Source organism: Rhinopithecus roxellana, chromosome 1, assembly GCF_007565055.1.
Source record: "Rhinopithecus roxellana isolate Shanxi Qingling chromosome 1, ASM756505v1, whole genome shotgun sequence".
NCBI classification, from domain to species: domain Eukaryota; kingdom Metazoa; phylum Chordata; class Mammalia; order Primates; family Cercopithecidae; genus Rhinopithecus; species Rhinopithecus roxellana.
This window is the reverse complement of record NC_044549.1, coordinates 195,689,477-195,714,760: the sequence shown is the minus strand read 5'-3', so window position 1 is coordinate 195,714,760 and position 25,284 is coordinate 195,689,477. Positions and strand designations below refer to the sequence as shown.

Below are 25,284 nucleotides of genomic sequence, written 5' to 3'. Positions count from 1 at the left end.
TTGCACAAAATCTTTGAAGAGCCCTCTGAATCTCATACTATGTTGATTTTAAATTTTTTAAATGTTTTCCACTGAAATGAAAGATAAAAACGTGTAGCTATATCAAGACGAAGCTTGTGTTAAGACAGATGGGAAACATGTATCTCCTTTTCTAGGACTTTTTGGAAGTTCACAATTTGTCTTTAAAACCTAAGAAGAAGAGGAGCACAGTGGCTCACAGGCCAGTGGCTCACGCCTGTAATCCCAACGCTCTGGGGAGGCCAAGGCAGGAGGATCACTTGAAGCCAGGAGTTTGAGATCAGCCTAAGCAACATGGCAAAGCCCCATGTCTACAAAAGATTTTTTTAAATTAGCTGGAAATGGTGGCATGCACCTGTAGCCCCAGCTACTCAAGAGGCTGAGGCAACAGGATTACTTGAGCCCAGGAGTTCGAGGCTGCAGTGAGCTATGATCACATCACTGCACTCTGGCGTGGCCAATGAAGTGAGACACCCCCTTGCTAAAAAGTAAATAAATAAAAATTAACACTAACAAAAGCTAGTAAGAGGAGCTGAAGGATGCTGTCAGCTGTGTTCTATTATTTCCCTTAATCTGGACCGGGAAGGACAATAGTCAATCACTGTTGGTACCCAGAGCCTCAACACTGCTAGGTTTTGAACACCACAGGTCACAAGGTGGTCTCTGGGAAGCGCAGAACTGTAAAAACTGTGGCCATACGTGATGTCTGGAGACTCGGCCTCTTCCAACTGTAGCTCCTTGCGCATTGTTCCCTCAATCTCTGCTGCCAAGGAGTCCTGGGAAAAGCCAGAAAGACAAATGTCAAGTGAGCGCCAATTCAAATGCTCTGTCTCTAAAAGAGGTATGCACCCAGGTGGGCCATGGAGAGTAAACCGAGGCATCAGAAGCTCACAGTCTTCCCACAATGTGAAGTGAACAGTACTCTCTGTTATCAGAGACCCTGGCTGAGCAGTTACCCAAGTAGGTTCTGAGTGTGACAGTGCCACTGGCCACTGAGTGTAAAGCTGCTGATCCACATGCCATTAGGTGTCTAAAAGCAAACCCTATGCTCCGTTGGCCAAACCATGGAGCTGCAACCATGGCTACAAGGTGGGATGCAGAACTTATGAGGGAGGGGTGATGTGTTCAGAATGATGGAGACAGGTGAATTTCCAAATACCTCTGAGCTTACAGTGAGATACGGCACCAGAGCCCACACAGGCCACACAAAGCTATTGTCCCCCTAATCTACAGGTTCTGTCACACGCCCTCTGTGTCTAAGATTTTGACACCAAGAACAGACCAATGGCCTCCAACTTCGGCTCTTAAGGAAGCCTTTCCCACCTCCAAAGGGCACTCTGGTTCTGTGCTCGCGAGAGGGTCTCTACATACAAGACATGAGTCAAACTCACTGCCATCTCTAGGTTTCTGCTCTCATCCTCCCTGGACTCCTGCAAGGGAAGTTCCTCTCGCCGCCAACTATCCATGGCCCCACCCACCTTTAAACAATCTGCCCAGGAAATGTAGGATTCCTGTTTCCACTAGGAATCTTGCATTTTTTTTTCTGAAGCAGACACCAAATACAGTTAAGTCCTTGCCACTTTTCTCAACAGCTCACATATCTCTCTCTCCAGCTTTGTGGGTCAGGGGAAGGCTAGTCACTGATGACTTCTCACTTCACCAATGCAAGCCTCAAGCTGAGACTCAACAATAAAGGCTGCCAGATGGATGCCCCCTGTCCTGTACCGCTCATCACTCAGCACTGTAGGAGGTGGAGCCTAACACACAATCCCTTACACATGGTAGATACCCACAGGACCAGGTGTGTGCAGAAAAGCACCGGTTCAGCACCAGAGGAGGACATCCATGGAGGACAACCTGAAGGGAAAAGCTAAATTCATGTTAAACAACAGAACTTCCTGTGATGATGGACACATCCTTTGTGCTGGAACATACGTACATGTCGAAACCACCAGCCAGGGCTGGCTAGTGAGCACATGAAATGTGGCTTGTGACTGAGGACCTGAATTTGCAATTACATTTTAATTGAATTGATTTAAATTTGCAAAGCCACATGTGGCCAGTGGCTTCCCAGCAGATAGCACCTGGGGACTCCAGGGCATCCACCTCAGCGGCTTCATGGTCGATGGGGATGCTTCAGTCTGGAGGCTGGAACCAAGTGGGGGACTCCACAGGAGTCAGCATGAAGCTGGATGAATAAAGGGCTAGCAGACTTTTTTCAATCCTTATTCACAAATATGCATTTTATTTTGTAATTATTACCCACAGATTGCCATTAAACGTTATGTCTAATAAGGGCTTCCCTAGATGAGTCTGACATCTTTTAAGTCAGCTTATTTTTTAATACTGCTATTCACCATACAATTTACAAATAGAGAGGAAAGGACCTTCATACACCTTAAGAAAAATGAAGTGTCAAATTACTACAGTCGGCCCTCTGTATCTGTGGGCTCCACTTCCTCAGATTCAACTAATCTTGGGTAGAAAATTTGGGGAAAGAAAACAAAAAAAAAATACAAATTTAAAAATCAGTACAGTATAACGACTACTTACGTAGCGTTTACATTGTATGAGGTATTACCAGTAATCTAGAGATGATTTTTTTGTATGTGGAAGGGCATGCATAGGTTATAAGCAAACACTAAGCTCTTTCATATGAGGGACTTAGGCACTGGAGGATTTGGTATCTGCAGGGGGTCCTGGAACCAATCCCCCTCAGATACTGAGGGATGACTGTAATTTCAAAGCCATACTGAGATAAAGTCACATGTAGGCTCTGTGATTTGTTTTTGGCCATGACCCTCTCCCCTCTGGCAATCCAGGCAAGTCTGTGGATCCCTTCTCAGAGTAATATTTTTAGGCAAATAAAATTATGAGGATTATAAAAGAAGGCAGATACAGATACATATCAATATAACAACGTGTGTGTGTGTGAGACAGAGAGAGAGAGAGAGAGAAAGAGAGAGAGAGGAGAGAGAGAAATGAGTTCAGGACTGGTTACTGCTGTCATTTTGAAGTGGAGATCAGCATCTGTGGTGTTGTGAGGCATCTGTAACAACTGAAATGTGCCATAGGGCCAGGCGCCGTGGCTCACGCCTGTAATCCTAGCATTTTAGGAGGCCGAGATGGGTGGATCACCTGAGGTCAGGAGTTCGAGACCAGCCTGGCCAACATGGTGAAACCCCATCTCTACTAAAAATACAAAAAAAAAAAAAAAAAAAATTAGCTGGGCATGGTGGCACATGCCTGTAGTCCCAGCTACTCGGGAGGTTGAGGCAGGAGAATGGCTTGAACTCAGGAGAGGGAGGTTGCAGTGAGCCGAGATTGTGCCACTGCATTCCAGCCTGGATGACAGAGCAAGACTCCATCTCAAAAAAAAAAAAAAAAAAAGACATGTGCCATAAAAATACCTGTGATTTCTAATGATGACAAAGTCACAAGCAGTGCTAATATCACTGTGACATGGTGACCTTCATAAAGGAAGGAAATACTGAGTACAATTAGGAACTAATTTCACAAGCCCCCCAAATTTGGTCTGTGGATCCCAGATGAACTCCTGCCATAAGGCAAGAGAACTGGGAACACAGTTATGCAAAAACTGCTACTCACTGTTTTATTCAGCGATTAGAATGGCTAGGAGCAAAAGAGGCAGATCTGGGTGTTCTGCATGGTGCAGTCTTTTATAGACTGCTTTAAATACCTTTAATGCATAATACACTTTAAAATTAGCCATCTTCAAAAACTGGGCTGTGCCAAGAGCTACAGAAAAAGGCAAACAAAAGCTTTACCTCAGCAAATATGAAAGCTGAGAATCCCTCCAGAAGAAACTGAAATGCAAATTTCAATTCGACTTTTCTCACGCAATAGTTTAGTTTTTAAAGACAGGTCTGTCCTTGAGAGTGGGCAAGGCAGTGGGGTGGGTCCTGGGTGCCCAGGAAACAAGATGGCACCGGGAGCTTACTGCACCAAGATGAGAAGCCAGGAAGGAGGGAACTCAGGCAAGGAGACTGCAAAGCCACACAGGCCAGCGTGCGAGCCAAGTGTGGTTAGCACTAGATCAGGGAACTTGGCGGACTGAATATTCTTTTCTGCTTTTGCTGAGATTCCTGGAATCACTGGATCACCCATCTGTGTCTTAGAAAGCTTAGACTATGTTATATGTCTTTTTGTTTCCCTCAGATTTCAATGAAGCTTCTTGCGGGGGAGAGGGAGTGGTGGCTGTTCTAGCCTGACTTTCTGACTTTGATGCATGAGAGCAAAGAAGAAAAGAAATCACGATTTAGGGAAAGTGGGCCAGACAGTAAGGAGTGGGGGATGGGGACAGTATCTGCTGGGGGTCAGCAATGGGGGCTGAAAGGAAGGAGCTCCAAGGAAAAGGGCGATTTCAGAAGGGACAGAATTTCACAAGCATTTACGCAGCCATCCACTCCTATCTCACTTGGGGGCATTTCTCTCAAAAGCTCTTCTCTCCTCAGAGAGCATTTAGCATTTCATCAAACCATGGAAATAGAGCCAGAATATAGAGGAGTTCTTGAGTTTGCTCTTTAGGCCATCTGTCTATCTGTCCATCTATCCATCTAAACATAATGCCTATTAAATGTCTACAATTCTACAACATACCAAGTGCTGTGCTAGGTACACAGTATTAAAAGAGGAAGGGGGAAACGTTACAAAGGAGGCAGGGTCCCCACCTTCCAGGGGCTTTCGTCTGATAGAAGATAACATGAGGAAGCTCAATCCCCGATAACGCTTCCTTACAAGGCAATGATCAGCCAAGGGGTTCGGCCCTGTGTTGCCCAACTTCCACAAGGAGATTAACCTCCTGGAAAATCCCCTTCTCAATCATGTTCCCGCAAAGCACATGAAGCAAATAAGGCCAGGGCTAAAAAATTTGACTGCAGTAAAATAATATGAATAATGTGGCTGGGCGCGGTGGCTCACTCCTGTACCCCTAGCATTTCGGGAGATTGAGGTGAGAGGATTACTTGAGGCCAGGAGTTCAAGACCAGGCTGGATAACAGAGTGAGACCTTAGCTCCATTTTTGAAAGAAAACAAAGGAGAGAGAGTGAGAGAAAGCGAGAAAATTACCAGCCTAAGCACAGAGAGAATTCTTTTTTTCAGATCACAGATACTGAAAGTCACCAAGAGAATGATTAATAAGCGTACAAAGAATCAGCAGAACTGTAATGGCATTTTAAAAATTCTGAAATGTACTTCCAGAAATTTGTGAGGCCAAAATAGCCGCACAGTCCAATAAGGTCAGGAAAAAAAAAAAAAAATCAGGAACAGGTTGAGTATCCCTTATCCAAAATACCTAGGACCAGTAGTGCTTCAGATTTCGGGATATTTCCAGAATACATGCCAGCTGAACACACCAATCTGAAAATCTGAAATCCAAAATGCTCCAAATGACCAATTTCTTTGAGCACTATGTCAATGCTCAGGAAGTTTTGGACTGTGAAGCATTTTGGACTAGAGATGCTCAACCTGTATGAGTCAGATCTTCCAAACACCTGAGGTTCCCACCAAAGAAAGTTCCTACTAAATTTATCTTGTAATGGCAGGAGTAGAAAAGACAACAGATTTAGAGGAACGAAAATAAAGAACCAATTTGTCCTACATAGTTAAGAAACCACCAGTCAGACTCAAGTGTCCTTGATTTTTGAACTGTAAAATGAGAACCGAACTGTAAACACCCAACTCCAGTGGCCAGAATGTCAGACACTGTGCTCTTATCATCAGGACCCCTGGTGTCCTCTGGCTGGGAAGAAAGCACAGCTCACCATGGGAAACAGGCCCAGCGAGTGGTAGCGCCGAGACGTGGTATTGGGCATGGTTTTGTTCCGGAGGTTCTTCAGCTCCTCCTGCGCCTCATGTAGCATCTCCATGCACTCTGCGTACTTGTCCTCCAGCTCACGCAGCTGCAGGCAGGAAAGACACAGAGGGTCAGGATCTCCTGAGCACCCAGGTGTATGCACATGTGCCCATCAGAGGGCCAGAAAGACACAGCAATCTAACGGAGTTCCCAGCACATGTGGAACCTGCTGCCCTGTGGGTCTGTGGCCAAATAACAGAATTTTCAAAGCCTTGCTTTTTCTTTGACTTGAGGCAAGCTTACAGACTCAGAAATCTTCTAAAATACCAACAATGGGCAAATGAAACAAAACCAACTTCACGCAAAAGAAAAATCAGGCTAGGAATGATGGCTTACACCTGTAATCTCAGCACTTTGGGACGGCAAGGCAGGCGGTTCGCTTGGGCACAGAAGTTGAGATTAGCCTGGGCAACATGGCAAAACCTCATCTTTCCAAAAAAAAAAAAAAAAAAAAACTTAGGTGGGCGTGGTAGCCCACACCTGTAGTCGCAGATACTCAGGATGATCATCTGAGCCTGGAGAGGTTGAGGCTGCGGTGAGCCACACTCATGCCACTGTACTCCAGCCTGGGTGACAGAATGAGACCCCATCTCAAAAAAAGGAAAAGAGAGAAAGAAAAAGAAAATCGTCACACCCATGTTTCAAGCCACACCTGTGAGATTCCTCTCCCAGAGTGCTCTGTGTTGTATTGTTTCATTTCTTTGAACAATTTTCGGGCACCTGCACGTGCCAGGCTCAGCTGGTGTAGAGCCCTGCTCCACAGGTGCCCATAACCAGTAACAGTGTCAGTGGCCACAGAATCAAGGTGCAACTGAGTTTACTATCCCAAGAATAAAAATGAAATGAAATTCAAAATAAAAACGGTAGTTGCAATGGATGTGACTAAAGCTGTCCGGGAAGGTGAATCCACCTTCGCTGCAATCAGAGGCACTGAAGGAATGAGGGAGAGGTGCTAGAGGTGCTCACCTCGGCTGTGAGCTGCCGCTGGGCATCCTTAGCAGCCCCCAGATGCTGGACGAGTTCTTCATTTTCAACTGCGCACTAAAGCATGGCAAAGATAGATCACTTTCTAAGATACTTAGATAAGTCCAACTTTTCCCTCTTATTAACCTAATCCATTATGAACTCATCATCACTTTCTACAAGGATATGCTCATCTTATACTCAAGTTCTGTTTTTTATATAATTTTGAAGGTAAAGTCTTTCCTATATCCCCATTCATTCTCTATAGCCCACCACCCCACCCCCCACTTCCAAAGCTCTCTGGAAGCATTTTATCCCACACTAATAGCAAAGTCCATTTTGCTGCCTCTTCTTAAATCTGAAGAGGATACTGCTCTACTGCAGCACATAGCTGGTGCACTGTGTAAAAACAAATACTAGACTAGATGATCCATAAGTTAAACTGCAAAAGTCCATATTTACAACATCTTTTTAATGAATTCAATATAATTTTAGGAGACAACAGGTCACAAATAAGACTCGTCACCAATTCAGGGTAATCAGTTTTATACCACTGAGTCCACCAAGCTTTTTCTGCAAAGGGGTAACACAAACTACTAAGATTTGAAACTAAGGGGCACTGTCTTCCGGAGTAAATGTCCCTTCCCCATCTCAGCATGGCCACTGTCATATCAGCCAGATAAAGAGAGAAGCCTTACAGCTTTCGCCTTTTTCTGCAAATCAACAATTTGCGATAGTAGGTGTGTGATCTCCTCTTGCTGGCGGGCAGCATCTTCCGTCTTCTTGGCCAATTCCTCTGAGATACTAGCAATCTGGACATTGGCATCCCCTTTGACAAAGAAACAACAATCACGAGAGGAAGTCAGAAAACCACACATGCAGACCCAGAGAGAATGGTTTCTTTGTGGTTTGCACAAGAAAAACCATCCTTAATAAAAGACAGCATGGAGTGGGGAGGGTGCAGGAAGGAACTCACAGTGACCATTTTCCCACATGGAGAAGCAAAGCAGCTTCTTCAGGGCTCAATTAGTTATGAAAAAGAACCTCACCCCATTAGATAGCACTCCTGAGCTCAGTGTAGGGCCCCAAGCCCACCAACCGAGGCTGTCTCCCCAGAACAAATCAGGGAGGCTCTAGGGGTCAGAGAGAAAGTGACAAAACATGAGTGCATCTGGCTAGATCCTCACATTCCACACATGAGCACCCCCTGTGACTACATAGGAACCCGCTGCTGCACCCAGTTCTAGAAAGGAACTACTGACTGCACAGCGCAATTCCCTTGGAGTTTTCAACCCATATTCAAAGCCATAACTCATTTGACTAGATTTGAACATGACGTGTGTTTCATTACTTAGTATTTTGCTCAAATGCAAAATACTTAGTGTTTTGACCTTTTGTCTTAACTTGTAAACTTAAAATGAAGAGGAGAGAAATATTTATTTGCAAAGGTGAGAACCCTGGCTTCGACTTTCACAAATTGAATTACTGGTAGTAAGCTGTTCTTCCACATTTTCAACACAGGTTTCTGTAGCTGGGCCTAACTTAGGCATTAAAAAAAATCCAATATTCCAGTATAAAGCCAAAATTAAATTTAAATCTCCACCTCAGTGATAAACTGAGATCATACATAGCTGACAACTTAGCACTAAATAATAGAGAGGGGGTGCCATGCGAGGTTGGGGAGGCCTCTAGTTTTAAGAAAAATGCTGCTGAGCCATAGGCTGGCAGGAGACTGCACTTTAGCAAGGCTGACGCAAATCTGTCTAGTCATGACAGCAGATGCAAGGAAGTAAGAAGACAGCGGTGCGGGGACATACTCAGCTCCTTCACACAGTCGTTGACCAGCTGCTGCTCCTTTTCCTCATAGGTGATGGTCTCTGTCTTCAGCTGGCTGGCCTGTGGGCAAGACCCAGGTCAGAGGCCCTGCATTCTCACCTGGCCTGGTGGTGCAGGCAAGGGCTGAGGCATACAGCAAGGGCTAACCGGGGTCTGGGAAGCTGCCCTCAGCATTCCCCCACCTGTCACCCATCATACCCTCAAATACAGAAAGTCCATCTGAATTCCCAGCTTAATGGATGTGCACTCTCAACGCTGAAAACCTGAAAAATGCACAACACTAGAGGGCGCCACACAAAGCTATGGGCACAGGCACTCTACAGCTTGCTCTGTTAAAAACACTGTGAACACCACCATCCTATCATTGTATCTGTTATCTGTGGCTGTCCTGGCTCATAAATATGGATGCTTTGTGACCTGCACAGTGCCTAGGACCCTACCCTGCCCACAGCAAGCATCCTAAGGATAACCACACAGGAATGCCTAACACCTACTCTGTGCCAGGCATTGAACCATGAGGTCCCAAGTTGGAATTAAACTTGTCGTGTTCAAGCTTAGTAAGAACAAGGTCTAACACAAAAGCATTAAAATGCAGAGGCACAAGAGCCATCCCAGGACTCTGGACAACTTGCCCTGGCTGAAAAGGGTGGGATGATAGAGATCTGAAGGCCTTAAGAAAAAGCCCTGAGACCAGGCGCAGTGGCTCACACCTATAATCCCCGCACTTTGGGAGGCCAAGGTGGGAGGGCTGCTTGAGCCAAGATCACGCCACCAGTGTGGGTGACAGAGCAAGACCCCATGGAGGAAGAAGGAAGGAGGAAAGGAAGGAAGGAAGGAAGGAAGGAAGGAAGGAAGGAAGGGAGGGAGGGAGGGAGGGAGGGAGGGAGGGAGGAAGGAAGGAAGGAAGGGAGGGAGGGAGGGCAGGAAGGGGCAGGAAGGGGCAGGAGAGGAGAGGGGAAGGAGGCGGGGGAGAGAGGGGGGGAGAGAGAGAGCCAGAGGGAGAGAGAAAGAGGGAGAGAAAGCAAGCAAGCAAGCAAGCAAGCAAGCAAGAGCCCCAGTTAGACAGAAGTGTCTATGAGCCCTCAGTTTTGGCCCCATAAAAACATTACACTTCGGCCAGGCGCGGTGGCTGAAGCCTGTAATCCCAGCACTTTGGGAGGCCGAGACGGGCGGATCACGAGGTCAGGAGATCGAGACCATCCTGGCTAATATGGTGAAACCCCGTCTCTACTAAAAAAATACAAAAAACTAGCCGGGCGAGGTGGCGGGCGCCTGTAGTCCCAGCTACTCGGGAGGCTGAGGCGGGAGAATGGCGTAAACCAGGGAGGCGGAGCTTGCAGTGAGCTGAGATCCAGCCACTGCACACTCCAGCCTGGGCGACAGAGCGAGACTCCATCTCAAAAAAAAAAAAAAAAAAAAAAACATTACACTTCAGAAAATGGATTGGGGTAGCAGGAATCTGCAGCTGGGATCAGATTCCCTTGGCTGGCTTTGGACGAGTTGCTGGGTGCCCGGGGCTGGAGCATTTACCTGAGGCAGGCACTGGAAGAGGCAGCACTGGACTCAGAATGGGCAGCACAGGCCTGTTGCCTTGCTCAGCTACTGGCTGGCAGAGGAAACCTGGGCAGCCTTGTTGGTCAATCTGGGTTTACATGACCCATCAGTGAACAAGGAGCTGGAAGAGGTGAGGTCTAAGAGAACAAGATGTGCAGAAGAGCATCTTGTTCAGATGGGACATGAAGATCTTACTAAGGTGTGGGCAAGTTCAAGTTGACTGACGGTTTGCACTATTAAGGGGCTCTCAGGAACCCAGGGCCAGCCTAGGTGGGCACATAGCTCCAACCTGAGGGGCCTGATAAACAGGGCCATACCGTACCACACCATACCTTGGCTAGAGGACAGAAATTCACCACTAATTAAGACAAACAGTACTAAATTTGCACGCATCAGTGTTTCTAGAGAGGGGCAGTGGGTGAAGGTGAAAAACAAGGGGCTTAGAGTCACAGACTTGCAAATCCTAGCTTTGTCATTTACTCACTCGAATGACCTTGGGTTATCAAAACACCTAGGAGCCTGGGGCCAAATGTTCCAATGAGAATCAAAGTAACCAGCTTTCAGCCCTGTTGCCAACTCCAAAAATAAATAAATAAATAACGTGGGCAATATGCTAGGCACAATGCCTTGCCAATTAAAAAAAAACTCAGCCGGGCGCGGTGGCTCAAGCCTGTAATCCCAGCACTTTGGGAGGCCGAGACGGGTGGATCACGAGGTCAGGAGATCGAGACCATCCTGGCTAACACGGTGAAACCCCGTCTCTACTAAAAATACAAAAAACTAGCCGGGCGAGGTGGCGGCGCCTGTAGTCCCAGCTACTCGGGAGGCTGAGGCAGGAGAACGGCGTGAACCCGGGAGGCGGAGCTTGCAGTGAGCTGAGATCTGGCCACTGCATTCCAGCCTGGGTGACAGAGCGAGACTCCGTCTCAAAAAAAAAAGAAAGAAAATGGCTCTCTCTGAGCACCCATGGACTACTTCCTTGAGCATCTGATCTGTGGCAGCATGAAAACAAGGCTGGGTTTCTCCACAGGTGCTGTGGTCAGACCTGGGGAACACCAGGGGAGACCTCACTGCAGGAATGACTGTGAAGGAGGGGATCTCTGACTCTTCCCGGTCCAGACACCATGTCATTCACCAGGTTCGCCTGCCCCAGCCAGGGAGGCATGTGTTGGGCTGGAAGGCAGTGCCCAGAACACAGAGGAGGCACGTCTGCCGAGCGCCTGGTACAGCTCTTCACGGACTGCCACCTTTGAGGAAGGCACTTAACCATGGTTGTCCTCGCTGGGTAAGGTGAGTGGGGGCACCTCCCTTCCAGCAGGGGCAGGAGCAGGGAGGGCAAATCACCTCGGATCGAAGTACAACATTCTCCTCTTCAAGGTCTTTCAGCTTCTTTTGAAGAGAATCCAAATGAAAGTAATTCTGGACTGAGGAGGACGACTCATTCCTCTTCAACCTGGGGGAGAAAGTACGCTCACAACCTAGGGAGACGCGTTTCCTCCCACCACCTGGCAAACCCCGTTAGAGACACAAAGAAGGGCTTGCACAAAGGACAGTGACCCACCAGACCACTCTCCCAACCCCAGGAAGACAGCGCTCCCAGTGCACAGGCTCACCACCAATTCAGAACCCACATCTCAACCCTTTATCCACAACTTGCCACATCACCTCAGAATTCAGGGGACCAACTTTGTTTAAAGCCTACACAATTCCAGGATGTCTGGGAGTTCATTTAATACTCATAATGCATTTGTATGTGCCAACAACTCTTTTAAATAAATACTCTGTATGTTTTAAGTCAATTAATGCTTATAACTCTGTGACCTAAGTTCTACTGTTATCTCCATTTTACAAATGACAAAACAAGTACAAAGTTTAAGTAACCTAGCCAACAGCGTGCAGCTGGTAAGTCCCAGAGCCAAGATCTGCAAGCAGCCCATTGGGCTCTAGAGTTCACGCTCCCAACATGAGGATCTGCTGACTCTCAGAGAAGACACCACGCCTTCTGTCCCAAGGACCTGCCACAGCACCTCTGGCTCCAGAACCCTGAATTGCCTCCAACAGCAGAGCCTAACCCATTATCCACTCATGTGCCAGGGCAAATCAATCTAAATTGACAAATAAGCAGTAAGACCCAGGAAAAGGAAAACTAAAAACCTGTCCATCCATGTCCCGCTAAAATAGTAAAATCAATCTGTTTGAGGCACTTGGAGACGCTTGGTCCAGAGAAGGCTGAGAGCAGTTGACCTCCATTGCTGCTGAAGGTGACCCTGTCTAGGTGACTCCAAGGACATCAACAGCGGTCAGCCTGTCCTCTGGCCTCCAGAAATACAGCCCTCTGGTGACTTACGGGGTTGAGCAAACGGACTCGGGCTCGCTCTCCTCCGCAGCGCTGGTGTAGAACTGAAGCAACTCATCCTTCATGGACAGCTCATGCCGGAGCTGAGACACCTGCACAAGCAGAGCGGGGGCCCATCATTTGCTTCCCAAAAGGTGATTATCATCTCGACTCACATTCTAATACTTACCACTTAATGACAATATTTTTCTTAAAATTCACCATTGAAAATTAAAGCATTTAAACTGATTTTGTGCTATTCAAAAAAATAGGCTTTCATTTCATCTATTTAAAAGAAACACAATTACTTTTTGATAGAAAGCTGTCTAAATTCATAATTTTTACTTTGGTACAGGGAAGAGCAGAAAGGGGACTAGAATGATGCTTGGGGGCCAGGCACAGTGGCTGGCGCCTGTAATCCCAGCACTTTGGGAGGCCGAGGTGGGCAGATCATCTGAGGTCAGGAATTCAAGACCAGCCTGACCAACATGGTGAAACCCCGTCTCTACTAAAAATACAAATTAGCCGGGCGTGGTGGCGTGTGCCTGTAATCCCAGCTACTCGGGAGGCTGAGGCAGGAGAATCACTTGAACCTGGGAGGCGGAGGTTGCAGTGAGCTGAGATCACACCACCGCACTCCAGCCTGGGCAACAGAGAGAAACTCCATCTCAAAAAAAGAATGATGTGGCCTGGCGCGGTGGCTCACGCCTGTAAGCACTTTGGGAGGCCGAGGCTGGCAGATCACAAGGTCAGGAGATCGAGACCATCCTGGCTAACATGGTGAAACCCCATCTCTACTAAAAATACAAAAAATTAGCTGGGCATGGTGGCGGGTGCCTGTAGTCCCAGCTATTCAGGAGACTGAGGCAGGAGAATGGCGTGAACCCAGGAGGCGGAGCTTGCAGTGAGCCGAGATCACACCACCGCACTCCAGCCTGGGCGACAGAGTGAGACTCCGTCTCAAAAAAAAGAGAATGATGCTTGTGGGGATGCGACTGTTCACGGGCTTTGGAAGTAGCCAGATGACCAGCTGGTCAAATAGCCAGAAAAACTGATCATGTTACTAAATGAAAGAAAAGGCCATTCATTCAGTTCTGCCAGAACAAAATCCCAACTCCAAATAGGATCCTGGAGATGCCAGCTCTGCACGGGCCAATACAGGCAGCTCACCGACCCTTGCTCTCACTTGGATGACCACACAGCCCCATTCTGGAATGCACCCTCATAAGGCTCCTGGCTAAGCCCAGCCAGACCTCGTTCCGTGCTCAATGCTCACTGGATAGAAATTTCAGACAGACACAGGAATAAAAGAGGCAACCATCAGGGAATGGCTACATTGACTCCTGCTGAGATGGCTTTGCAAATCACCCTGATTTGTACTTAAGATTTTTAAATAAAGTTGTACTGTACAATTTTTCACTTGCCCTTTCACCCTGCAGTACTGATGAATAGGGAACCAGTGCTATAAGAAGAACTGCAGTTATGTTTTAACTCTTTCTTGTTTATAATTTGACTTAGAGTCTATGGTTTATTGCAACTTTTCTACAAAACAGAGTGAATTATTATGTCGTCCATGGAGAAGACAATTTTATGTGCATAAAGGTTTTAACTTCGACACCTAGACTGATAATTTAATAATATGCCAAAGGGAAACATGCTATAGCTTTCAAATTCAAAGCTCTTCCAAGGGGGATAAAAGGCATTTCCACTCCCAGAGAGTTGGATCCTCTTTGCGCAAGGTGAGGCTTGTCCCAAGCAAGAACAGTATAGTGAAGAAGCTGACGGGTGACCATTTGTGAGTTACTGGGTGGCATATCCCGCTGCTCACAAGTGGCCGGGAGGGGGCCAGGCTGATCCAGCATGCTTTCCCACCAATCACATGAGAGGGAATCCAGGTCATGATGCTGGGGGCAGGGAATGCAGGAATCACTTTATTTCTCCTAAAATACAACAGCATTCTTTCTTCTTACATCTTAAAGAAAGCCCAGGATTAAAACTTTTCTTATATAGTGGTAACTATGCTTCATTATATGAAAACTACTGTTAAACCCAGACAACAATGTACTGGGAACAGTTCTAACAGGGAAAAAGGGTGAATACATCTTAGGAACGTGAACAAGGGCATCCACTCCCACTAAGAAAGTTTCTGATAGAAAATAAGGGAGAAGAGGCCAGGCACAGGGCCTCACACTTGTAATCCCAGCACTTTGGGAGACCAAGGCGGGTGGATCACTTGAGCCCAGGAGTTTGAGACCAGCCTGGGCGACATGGTGAAACCTTTCTCTATAAAAAACACAAAAATTAGGCAGGCATGGTGGCACATGTCTGTAGTCCCAGCCACTCAGGAGGCTGAGGTGGGAGGATCGCTTGAATCTGGGAGGTCAAGGCCACAGTGAGCTGTGATCTCACGACTGCACTCCAGCCTGAGTGACACAGTGAGACCTTATCTCAAAAAAAAAAAAAAAAAAAAAAAAAGGCTGGGCATGGTGGCTCATGCCTGTAATTCCAGCACCTTGGGAGGCTGAGGTGGGAGGATCACCTGAAGTCAGGAGTTCCAGACCAACCTGGCCAACATGGTGAAACCCCGTCTCTACCAAAAATGTAAAAAATTAGCTGGGTGTGGTGGTGGGTGCCTGTAATCCCAGCTACTCGGGAGGCTGAGGCAGGAGAATAGCTTGAACCCGCGGAGTGGAGGTGGCAGTGACCTGGGATCACAACACTGCACTCCAGTCTGAGTGACAAGGACAAAACTCCATCTCAAAAAAAAAAAAAGAAAAGAAAAAAGAAAAAGAAAAGTGGAAAAGAAACAAGGAGTGTTGTCACAGTTAAAACTGTTAGAAGAACAGGGTGACAGAAAAGAAGCTACTAAGTAGGGCCTGGATACTTAGCTTAAGCTTCTTATCCTTGCCCTAGCAACCCCACCTGACTCCACAGCTGCTCTCCTCTGTCCATACCACATCCCTTCCAGAAAATCAGCATCATTCCTTCTAAACCTAGGTACCGTAAGATAAACCGAAAAGCTCCACGCCCTTCCTCTCACCACTGATGTCCATCAGCCAAGATCGATATCATGGAAATAAGAGGGTTTCTATCATGAAAACAATAGGCTATTTTTGTTTTGTTTTACACACACAAAATTATACTGTAACAATGAATGTGATTCACCACTTTCCTCTGTGTACACGAGCTGGCCTCCTAACAGGGCTCCTTCTTCAGCAGCCCAAGCCCAGCCAGACTCAGGAACCCCTGCTCGTTGTCGTGTTAGCCTGGGTGCCCTTCTGCCAAGCGTGGAGCATCTTAATCAGCCTGCATGGTTACAGTCTAGACTCTCTGAGGACAACGACTGTGGCTGGCCCAACATGACACACAGACAAACGACTGAGTAAGGACCATGCCAGCCCTGAGCCATCCCATCCACATGGCCTGAGGAAAGAAAGGAGACACAAGCAGCAGCAGGAGCTGCAGGAAGGTGGCTTTCAGTCCCCAGGTGACCGTTTCAGAACAGACAATTCTGGGCTCAGGCCGTGGTCGTGCCATCGGGAGGGCCCTTCCAACTAGGACCCCATTCTATCATCTCCTTCAGCCATGCCCACGGCTCCCAGGCCTGTGGCGGGGCCCTCTGGAAGCCTCGGCCTCCAGTGTCTTACCTCCTCCCTGATGTGTTCCACCTGCTCCTCCAACAGCTCGTTCCTCTCGGTTAGGGTCTTGTTTTTCTTCAACAACGACTGGCCAATGCGAGCGGCCAATTCTAAATCCCGCTCTTTCTACGAAAGGAAAGACAGAGAATAGGTATTCAAAAGAACCTGTGTTTCCTGAAGGAGTCAATAGTGTCAAACGAGGAAAACATGAGCATCTAGAAATAACAAAGGAATTAATAATTCACCATCTGTGTTGGCATTTGATGCCTGTTAAAACAGGCGTAACCTCTGCCCATATAGTATGTGAGAGCTACATGGACATCACACAAGGAAAGAGAAGTCTGAAAATGTAATGAAAACAAATCTTTATTCCTATGGGGAAGAAAAAAATGCTTCTAAAAACAGTTGTTTGCAACTGCTTTTGTTATTTGTGGAATCACTTGATAACCTGTCTCTCCACCTGAGGGTTGGGCTATTGTATTGCCAGGGCAGGGCACAGGGAAACAGTAGCTATTTGTTAAGTGAATGAATGAATAAATATAGAAATTATAAAACGCTCTTACAATGAAGCCAAGAGCTGACACAGGGAGGCAGCCTCTTTAGCATACATTAGGCAGGAATGCATTGAATTTCTTATTTTTGCCTTATGTGAAACAAAAATGTTTAAAGTTATTCTCAAAAACAATTACATGCTTTTTTGTTTTTTTACTTAGAAAAGGCTACTTAGGCTTCATTTAAGAAAAAAACAACTTTCAAAATGCAGACGTTATGCATAAAATTGCCATATTCAGAGACAAAAACACTCTTAAGGGCACAGAATTTTCTGTTAGCTCAGCTGATGGCATCAATTAGGCAGAGCCAGTACACAGAGGAAAACTCGGAGTGGCATATAAAGGTAGGGTAGCCTCTGGGGAAGAAAGAGGTCCCCTGATAGTGGACAGATGCCATCAGCAAATGCAGACTTAGTGATTTGCTACCACAGTCAGATTCAACTTGGGTGTTGGCAAGGGGAGAAGTTAGAAAAATTAAATCATTTTAGAAGTATATGCTAATTACTCTGTTCATGTGGTTTGAAAGAAAGAATGGAAACATGTCATTTGGGGTAGGAAAAACACTGGGGAGGCATCCTAGGTTCTGATCCAACACCTGCTATTAACTACCCACATGGTCCCAGGCAAACGGCTTTTGCTTCACAGGGAATCAAGTACACTAGAGATTGATTTTTTTTTCTTTTTTGAGACAGAGTCTTACTCTGTCACCCAGGCTGGAGTGCAGTAGCACAATCTCAGCTCACTGTGACCTCCGCCTCTCAGGTTCAACCAATTCTCCTGCCTCAGCCCCTTGAGTAGCTGGGATTACAGGCATGCACCACCACACCCAGCTAATTTTTGTATTTTTAGTAGAGACGGGGTTTCACCATGTTGGCCAGACTGGTCTCAAACTCCTGACCTCGGGTGATTCACCCTCCTCGGCCTCCCAAAATGCTGGGATTATAGGTGTAAGCCACTGTACCGGGCCAACAGATTCATTTTTCAGGCCACAGGTTTCAAACCCATTGGTGGGCTGAGAACCATTTTAGTAACAGCAACTGACATTTTGTTTCAACTTAAATACAATGGCACAGAATTGAAAACACCAAAGTGCATTATATGTAATAAGATTATTATTTCATGTTTAAACTGTTGCTTGTCACATATTTACCTATGTGAATACTGGGTCACAACCTAAGCTGTGTTTCTTACAGCAGGTACTGGTCACAAATTGAACTGCTCCAGGTGAACTATCCTGCTGTAAACTGGGAGAGCATGGGTTCTCTATTTGAACATGGGTTCCCTCAACTGTTAAATGGAGGTAGAGTAAAGGGGCAGGCTAGCTGAGATATTCTAGGAAAACTCTTCTAACTTTATGATTCACTGAGTTTTAGAATAAAGAGAATAATCAGCTTCTATTTCTAACGTCTTAGATATCCACCCAATGATTCCATGCAACAGCAGACATCTCCCTTTGCTAACCACAGGAACTTCACTGCGGTATAAGCACAGCACTTGAGGTCAAGTACAGTTTGAGAAGACTGGATTCAACAGCACTTTGGCTCCCTCTTGCAGGATGATGGTCTCTCTCCTCCAGGCCTTCCACAATCCCCAAACTGGCAATGCTGTTACCACAGTCCCAGAAGCCAGCCAGGTATCACAGTATCAAAAATGAGCTGTAGATAGGCCAGGCACAGTGGCTCTCACCTGTAATCCCAGCACTTTGGGATCACTTGAGGTCAGGAGTTTGAGACCAGCCTGGCCAACATGGCAAAACCCTGTCTCTACTAAAAATACAAAAATTAGCTGGGCGTGGTGGTGGGAGCCAGTAATCCCAGGCACTCGGGAGGCTGAGGCAGGAGAATCACTTGAACCCAGGAGGCAGGGCTCGCAATGAGCCAACATCACCCCACTGCACTCTGGCCTAGGTGACAGAGCAAGACTCTGTCTCAAAAAAAAAAAAAAAAAAAAAAAAAAAAGAGTTGCAAATTCCCCAACTCATTCTCACAATTTGTGCCTCCCCATCATGACCTTGCCTTTCTAGAAACACAGTACATGTGGAGACAGTCCTGTCATGGGGCAAAGGGGACTCGGTGAATCTGCCCAACCAACCGAGATGCTCATCTCTGCACATTTATCTACACTGGCCACAGTGTCTACCAAGAAGTTCCCTTGACTGAGTGCAGTGGCTCATGCCTGTAATCCCAGCACTTTGGAAGGCCAAGGCAGGAGGATTTCCTGGGCACAGGAGTTCAAGACCAGCCTGGGCAACACAGGAGACCCCATCTCAAAATACAAAATTGAAAAGAAAAAAAAGGTCCCTTATTTCATGGACCTTTGCCATTTCTAAGACTCAACAGTTGTGCTTATTAGGTACCTAGAGGAAAGGACTCAAAAAACTGTGTGAGGGAGACTGCACAGAATTAAAGTCTCCAGGGGCTGACTCAAAATTAGCACCTAGTCCAAGTGGTTTCAGCTGGATTTGGTTAAAACTGCAATACCAATGTTCACTTCTCTTTGGAAGTATAGTCTTCAAAAATCTAACTCAAGTCTACCAAATGTCTCTACTAGAACTAGTTCTCAGACTGAACACTCAGGCTGGTCTCAAACTTCTGGCCTCAGGCAATTCTCCCACCTCAGCCTCCCAAAGTGTCTGGATTACAGGTGTGAGCCATGTTGCTCAGCCTGATACCCCATTTACCCTGATATGATTATTATGTAGCATATGCCTTTACCAAAGTATCTCATGTACCCCATAAATACATACACCTACTATGTACTCAAAACATTGAAAATAACAAGTTATATTAAAAATAGTTATAAATAAAATGGAAATTTAAACAGAAACGTTATTGTAGAGTCTCTAGTTTTTTCTCTTTAGTATTACTGAGGCAACAGGCTGGTTGGGTTTTTCTTTGAGAATTACAAGAATGAAAAAAACCTCCCATTTCTCTAGCCAAAATGTGATTAATGTTTACTTCTAAAAACAAGAAAACAGGTTGGGCATGGCAGCTTATGTCTGTAATCCCAACACTTTGGGAGCCCAAGGTGGGAAAATCAGGAGTTTGAGGAGGCCAGGGGTTTGAGACCAGCCTGGGCAACATAGTGAGACCCCATGTCTACCAAAAAAAAAGATAAAAACCAGAAAACAGCTAGAAGATGGTCACTGGATTAAACTACAATGAGAAAAAGAGACCACAAACAAGTAATTTAGGCCCTTGGAAATAAGTTATTAAAAGAACTAGTTCCTTTATTCCCCCAAGAAATGAGGCAAGGTAGAGCTCATTCTAACTGCCTCCTCCCTCTCCTCACTATGCTTTCAAAGCATAGACTTAAAAAAGACTGTAACTTGAGTCTCAGCCCCCTTTTACCAATGAACTCTAGCACTGACTGACACACCTACTAGAGATTCCGAACAGCCTGCCGCCTACGCTTAGCAACTGACTCATCTCATTCACCAATTTCAGGATAAAAACATGACTAAGGGGCCAGTGGAATCACCCTCTCTGTAACTGAGGAGGAGGCAAGCTCTGCCCAAAGGTGCATTCCAGACAGCAGCAAGCCCAGGCGAGCCACAGCATGTTGTTCCCCTTAAAACCAGGCCGGGCGCGGTGGCTCAAGCCTGTAATCCCAGCACTTTGGGAGGCCGAGACGGGCGGATCACGAGATCAGGAGATCGAGACCATCCTGGCTAACACGGTGAAACCCCGTCTCTACTAAAAAATACAAAAAAACTAGCCGGGCGAGGTGGCGGGCACCTGTAGTCCCAGCTACTTGGGAGGCTGAGGCAGGAGAATGGCGTAAACCCAGGGGTCGGAGCTTGCAGTGAGCTGAGATCCGGCCACTGCACTCCAGCCTGGGCGACACAGCGAGACTCCGTCTCAAAAAAAAAAAAAAAAAAACCAGAAGCGAACTCTCCACGCTGGTGGAAGGCTGTGCTTTGGGATCCTGTGCAAATCCACCAGTACCCCACTTGTCTGCCTATAGCAGGTATGCAAACCACAGCACAGAAGAAACAGAGCCAACGCCCAGGAAAAGCATGGCACAGGGCAACAGCTACACGACTGGGACAGTTAGACTTTAACCAGGACACCCTCCTAGTTCCAAGGAAAGGCAGTAACTCAGGCCTTTATCTTATCAGGACAGGAACAGAATGGCATCAGACATGGAACACATAGACACAAACAGATGCTGTTGCCATGACGACCCTTTAAAAATAAAACAGGCTGGCTGTGGTGGCTCACGCCTGTGAATCCAAGCACTTTGAGAGGCCAAGGTGAGAGCATTTTTTAATTTAAAAATGTGAGAAATTCAAATAAACAGTGGCTGTAGTTTGGTTCTAATTTTGTTTTGTTTTATTTTTTGAGACAGAGTCTCGCTCTGGTGCCCAGGCGAAGTGCAGTGGCATGATCTCGGTGCACTGGAATCTCCATCTCCCGAGCTCAGGCGAATCTCCCACCTCAGCCTCCCAAGTAGCTGGGGTTACAGGCACACACCATCATGCCTGGCTAATTTTTGTATTTTTTGTAGACACGGGGTTTGGCCATTTTGGCAAGACTGGTCTCAAACTCCTATGCTCAAGTGATCCAGCTGTCTTGACCCCCCAAAGTGCTGGGATTTACAGGCATAAGGCACTGCACCAGACCAGGAGGACCGTTTGAGCCTCAGAGTTTAAGATCAGCCTGGGCGATATAAGGAGAACCCACCTCTACAGAAAAATAAAAAATACATCGTTCATCCAGCTGGATGAACAAAACAAACAGGACTGTGGGGTGACTCCCAAGCCTGGGGCTCAGCGAGGGCACAGACTACTTGGGGATGGGGTTGGGACCAGCTTCAAAGGTCCCTGGAAGGCCCTGCAGCACAAGACTGAGAAGCAGGAAAGAACCGACGCAGTTAAATGCCATAGAGGGCCGAGGGTGGGAGAGCAGCAGCCATGTCCCCAGTGACAGTGAAGGGCTAGAGGAGCATTCAGGACTGTGAGCAATGGGTGGCCTTGACTACACAGCGAGGAGCCTTAGAGAAAGGGTGAGAGGGTCACAGAGGGCATGGACGGTGGCAGCTGCAAGGAAGAGGAAAGCAGAGAGAAGCTAAAATCTCACTGCTGAGGCCCCAAGAGTTTGAGTGGTGGCCTTGGAAGGTACAGATTTAGGACCCCTCTCAGAACACTCCATGACCTGAACAGGGGGTGATGAGCAGGCGCCAGAAGCAGTTTGTAAGATCTGGAGAGCACTGTTGGGGGAAACGGATGCAGTAGAAAGGGGTCAGCAATTAACCATTTTCAAAAGTCGGTGGTGCCAACCAAGGCAGCCTGCCACGTGGCTAACACCAAAGACAGCGGCAACTAGAGTGACATCTGAAGGCTGAAGGCTGGTGCCCCAAAATACCACCCTTGACACCCTGTCACATAACCAAAAACCCTGACATCACTTCTGGGGAGCTGATGAGTTTGTGACTTCAAACAGGAGTGGACTGCAGGACCAGGAAGAGAATGCTCGATGCGCAGAGGTAGAAACATGGGAATAGAGAGACATAAAAACGGTGAAAGAATGCCACACACCCCAAAAAAAACCTCTGGGAAACCAGTCTGGCCCAGTTTCTGTCTGAGCTTCAACCCTGACCTCCCACTGGTTGAAAACAATGACAATGATTTCTGTGTCCTCCACATAATAATCACACACCCCAAAATCATTCCAGTTTCTAGAGCAGAAGCAAGGGGCTAGAAGGCAGCACCTGTCCATTTAAGGCCTGATTCAGTGAAGGGGGCAGTGTATTAATGATAGAGATGTATTCAACAAATACTAAGAACCTACCATGTTCTGGCCTGTTCCAGGCATGCAGATACACATATTATACTCATCTGTTTCTAGAGACCTTCGTCATACTTAATTCTCAACTGCAACAGAATACTCAGAAGAAATTCAGAAAACCAGTCTCTAAAATAAAGGCGGCTCACCTAATCTTAAGCAACTTACTTAAATTTTTCTTGCCATGCTTATTTTGCTTATTTCTATGCTGACACTGCATAATATTCCACTAGCCTAAGTCAAAACTTAAAATACATTAGGAAGACACAGACGATGATATATTTTTCTGACATTTTTTGGATGCACTTAAAATATATCATTAGTCAATCTTTCAGGATTTTTTACACTTACAACTGGATATTCTACCAAGTATTTAAACGTACCACATTTGGTGCCATTAATATATTCCTTTAAAAACATAAAACATCTGCATAAAATTATAGCTATAAAGGCCTACATAGCTACTAGTTCAAAAAGTAAAGCCATTACATTATACCTTGAAAGAGACTAATTTCCAAGATTCCTCACTGAAACAGGTGATAAGGCATGCTTTAATCAGTATCAATGAAAACCAGTCGATTATAAACAACTCTTTTGCCTTCCCCTGGAGCACTTACCTCCTCAAGAAGCCGAGTGACAGCATCTATGTCATTATATGTCTTAGTCATCTGGCCAACTCTTTCAGCACATAAAACTGAAAGAAATAAAAATGACAATGAGACTCCCGATGTCACAAACCTGCCAAACAAATGACTCATGTAAAAAAGCATCCCTAACACTGTGCCTGCACATTAGGCACAGAGGGTCACTGACTCTGCTGGGTTCAACCCGCAATGTACTCACCACCACCAGATTTCACTTCCCAGTTCCAGTGACTGGAGGATGAGCAAGGGGACTTGTAACCTCTGTGAAACCTTGACATTGTGTGTCTGTGTGTGTGAGCATGTGCTGAGGGCGAAGCAATGGAGTGGAAGGGGGTCTGGCCTCACAGATATTCAGTAAACTGAAGTAGGTGGGGAGGGGGCCAGCAGCACAGCCACCCATGTGTGAATGATGAGAAAGGCCTGTAGCATCTAGACTCCACTAATCATACAGACCCAACCATATGAACAGACTGGAATCCTTCAGAAAACAGCTGCTGTCATAATTATTAAACAAGAGCCTTAAACTGATAATTTCAAAATGGCACAGCCCCCTCCCCCCAAGTGGCCTACATTCTAAGGTTATGCAACCAGCTCCATACCATGAAAACTAGGTTGTTATTTTTTAAATATACATTAAAAAGACTACTACGATTGCACGCGCGCGCACACACACACACACACACACACACAGAGTAATATTTCATTACATGTACAATTTACTGTGGTCATACGAGGCTGCACACAAGCACTTTAGGACTATGGGTCTTTGTTCTCCATCCGTTGGAGAAGTCGGTTGTGAAACAAAAGAAGGCTCTTGTCTGCTAAAGATACATCAGGGTTGTTTTATTTTAAATCAATGACAAGGAACTGATTTGCAGTTCAACAAACACCAAGAAGGTAGCTAAGTTTTATTCTATGGGGGGAGAAGTGAATATAATGGATTTATGGCCAGCCAACGTGCAAATTTTTTGAAACCTGTCACTTTGGGACTAAATAAATAACTTCTTAGTAATGCTTTGTAACTAAGACTTCAGTGAATAATTCTGTTAAGAGTCAAAGCTTTCCTAGTGACCCACATTCAGTAACAGCCCATGCGACGCATTTGGGAATTGAAGCGTATTAGTAAGTCAAACTCAGTAGCATTACAACTGAAATTCAATAGGTCTCTGAATATTTTATTAAATGCAAGTAGAGATCATCCTAGTAAATTAGCTCAGAGAAATCGGATCTGTTGGAATGATTTTCTAGCTTAGAGAGGAGACCTGAAATCTGGTTCTAAATCTGAAACCCTACCAAGACAGTGCCATCAGAGCCAGCAGACAAGACCCCTCCACCCAACACTTTCATGAGATCCCTCCTGTCCAAGTGGTGGGCCGGGGATATGCACAGAGCTGCCAGGGAGACAGAAGCAAGGGAGATGTATAAAGGTAGTTTTAAACCTGGATCTAATTTGATGTAGATGAAGTCCAGCTCAAATTGCTCTAGACAGTCCATCAGCTCGAGGTCACACAAGTGCTTAAGTGAAGACTGCTATGCTACCAACCCGAGTTAATTTTCCTCACGCACAGCTATGATGGTCTGCAAACGTGCAGATAAAAACCCTGGGGGCCCCCAGCCAGCACGCCAAAGCATCTGCAGCACCCTTCATACACCAGCTAACAGATCACAGCAACTAAGTGGCCTCTGTGCTTAAATTTCTGTTGTCACTTGAGGGCCCGCTTACCCCCACGCCTCACCGGCGCCCACTCTCCTCAAAAATCTGAGTCCACCGCTTTCCTGGAAAAAGAGAAAACTGGGCTACATTTTAACTAACCTGGCTCTATTCTCTGTACAATAAGATTCAGAGCTGCTATTTCTCTAACACTATATTTGGAGATAACACTCAAATTTTTAAGGCTAAGTTTTTGAGTTAAGATAACTGTAATTACTCATATAGTCAGTCATGTGTAGATAACCACAAACAGAAGAAATAATACAGAGGGGGCCGGGAGCGGTGGCTAATGCCTTATTATCCCAGCACTTTGGAAGGCCGAGGCAGATGGATCACTTGAGGTTAGGAGTTCGAGACCAGCCTGGCCAACAT

At 46.2% G+C, this 25,284-nt stretch overlaps 1 protein-coding gene across 10 annotated transcripts in view; it reads right to left on the bottom strand.

The window, feature by feature from the left end:
• TRAK1 (trafficking kinesin protein 1) overlaps positions 1–25,284 on the bottom strand; it is a 139,588-nt gene that overhangs the window by 25,565 nt on the left and 88,739 nt on the right. For all 10 annotated transcript variants that reach the window (XM_030935386.1, XM_030935403.1, XM_030935396.1 and 7 more), the window contains 9 exons: positions 23,175–23,251; positions 16,230–16,346; positions 12,595–12,695; positions 11,592–11,700; positions 8,675–8,753; positions 7,556–7,686; positions 6,861–6,935; positions 5,803–5,940; positions 718–794 (listed from right to left, as the gene is read on the bottom strand). In XM_030935386.1, the coding sequence (XP_030791246.1) occupies positions 718–794; positions 5,803–5,940; positions 6,861–6,935; positions 7,556–7,686; positions 8,675–8,753; positions 11,592–11,700; positions 12,595–12,695; positions 16,230–16,346; positions 23,175–23,225 (878 nt within the window). In that variant the 5' untranslated portion in view covers positions 23,226–23,251. The remainder of the gene's footprint in view (positions 1–717; positions 795–5,802; positions 5,941–6,860; positions 6,936–7,555; positions 7,687–8,674; positions 8,754–11,591; positions 11,701–12,594; positions 12,696–16,229; positions 16,347–23,174; positions 23,252–25,284) is intronic.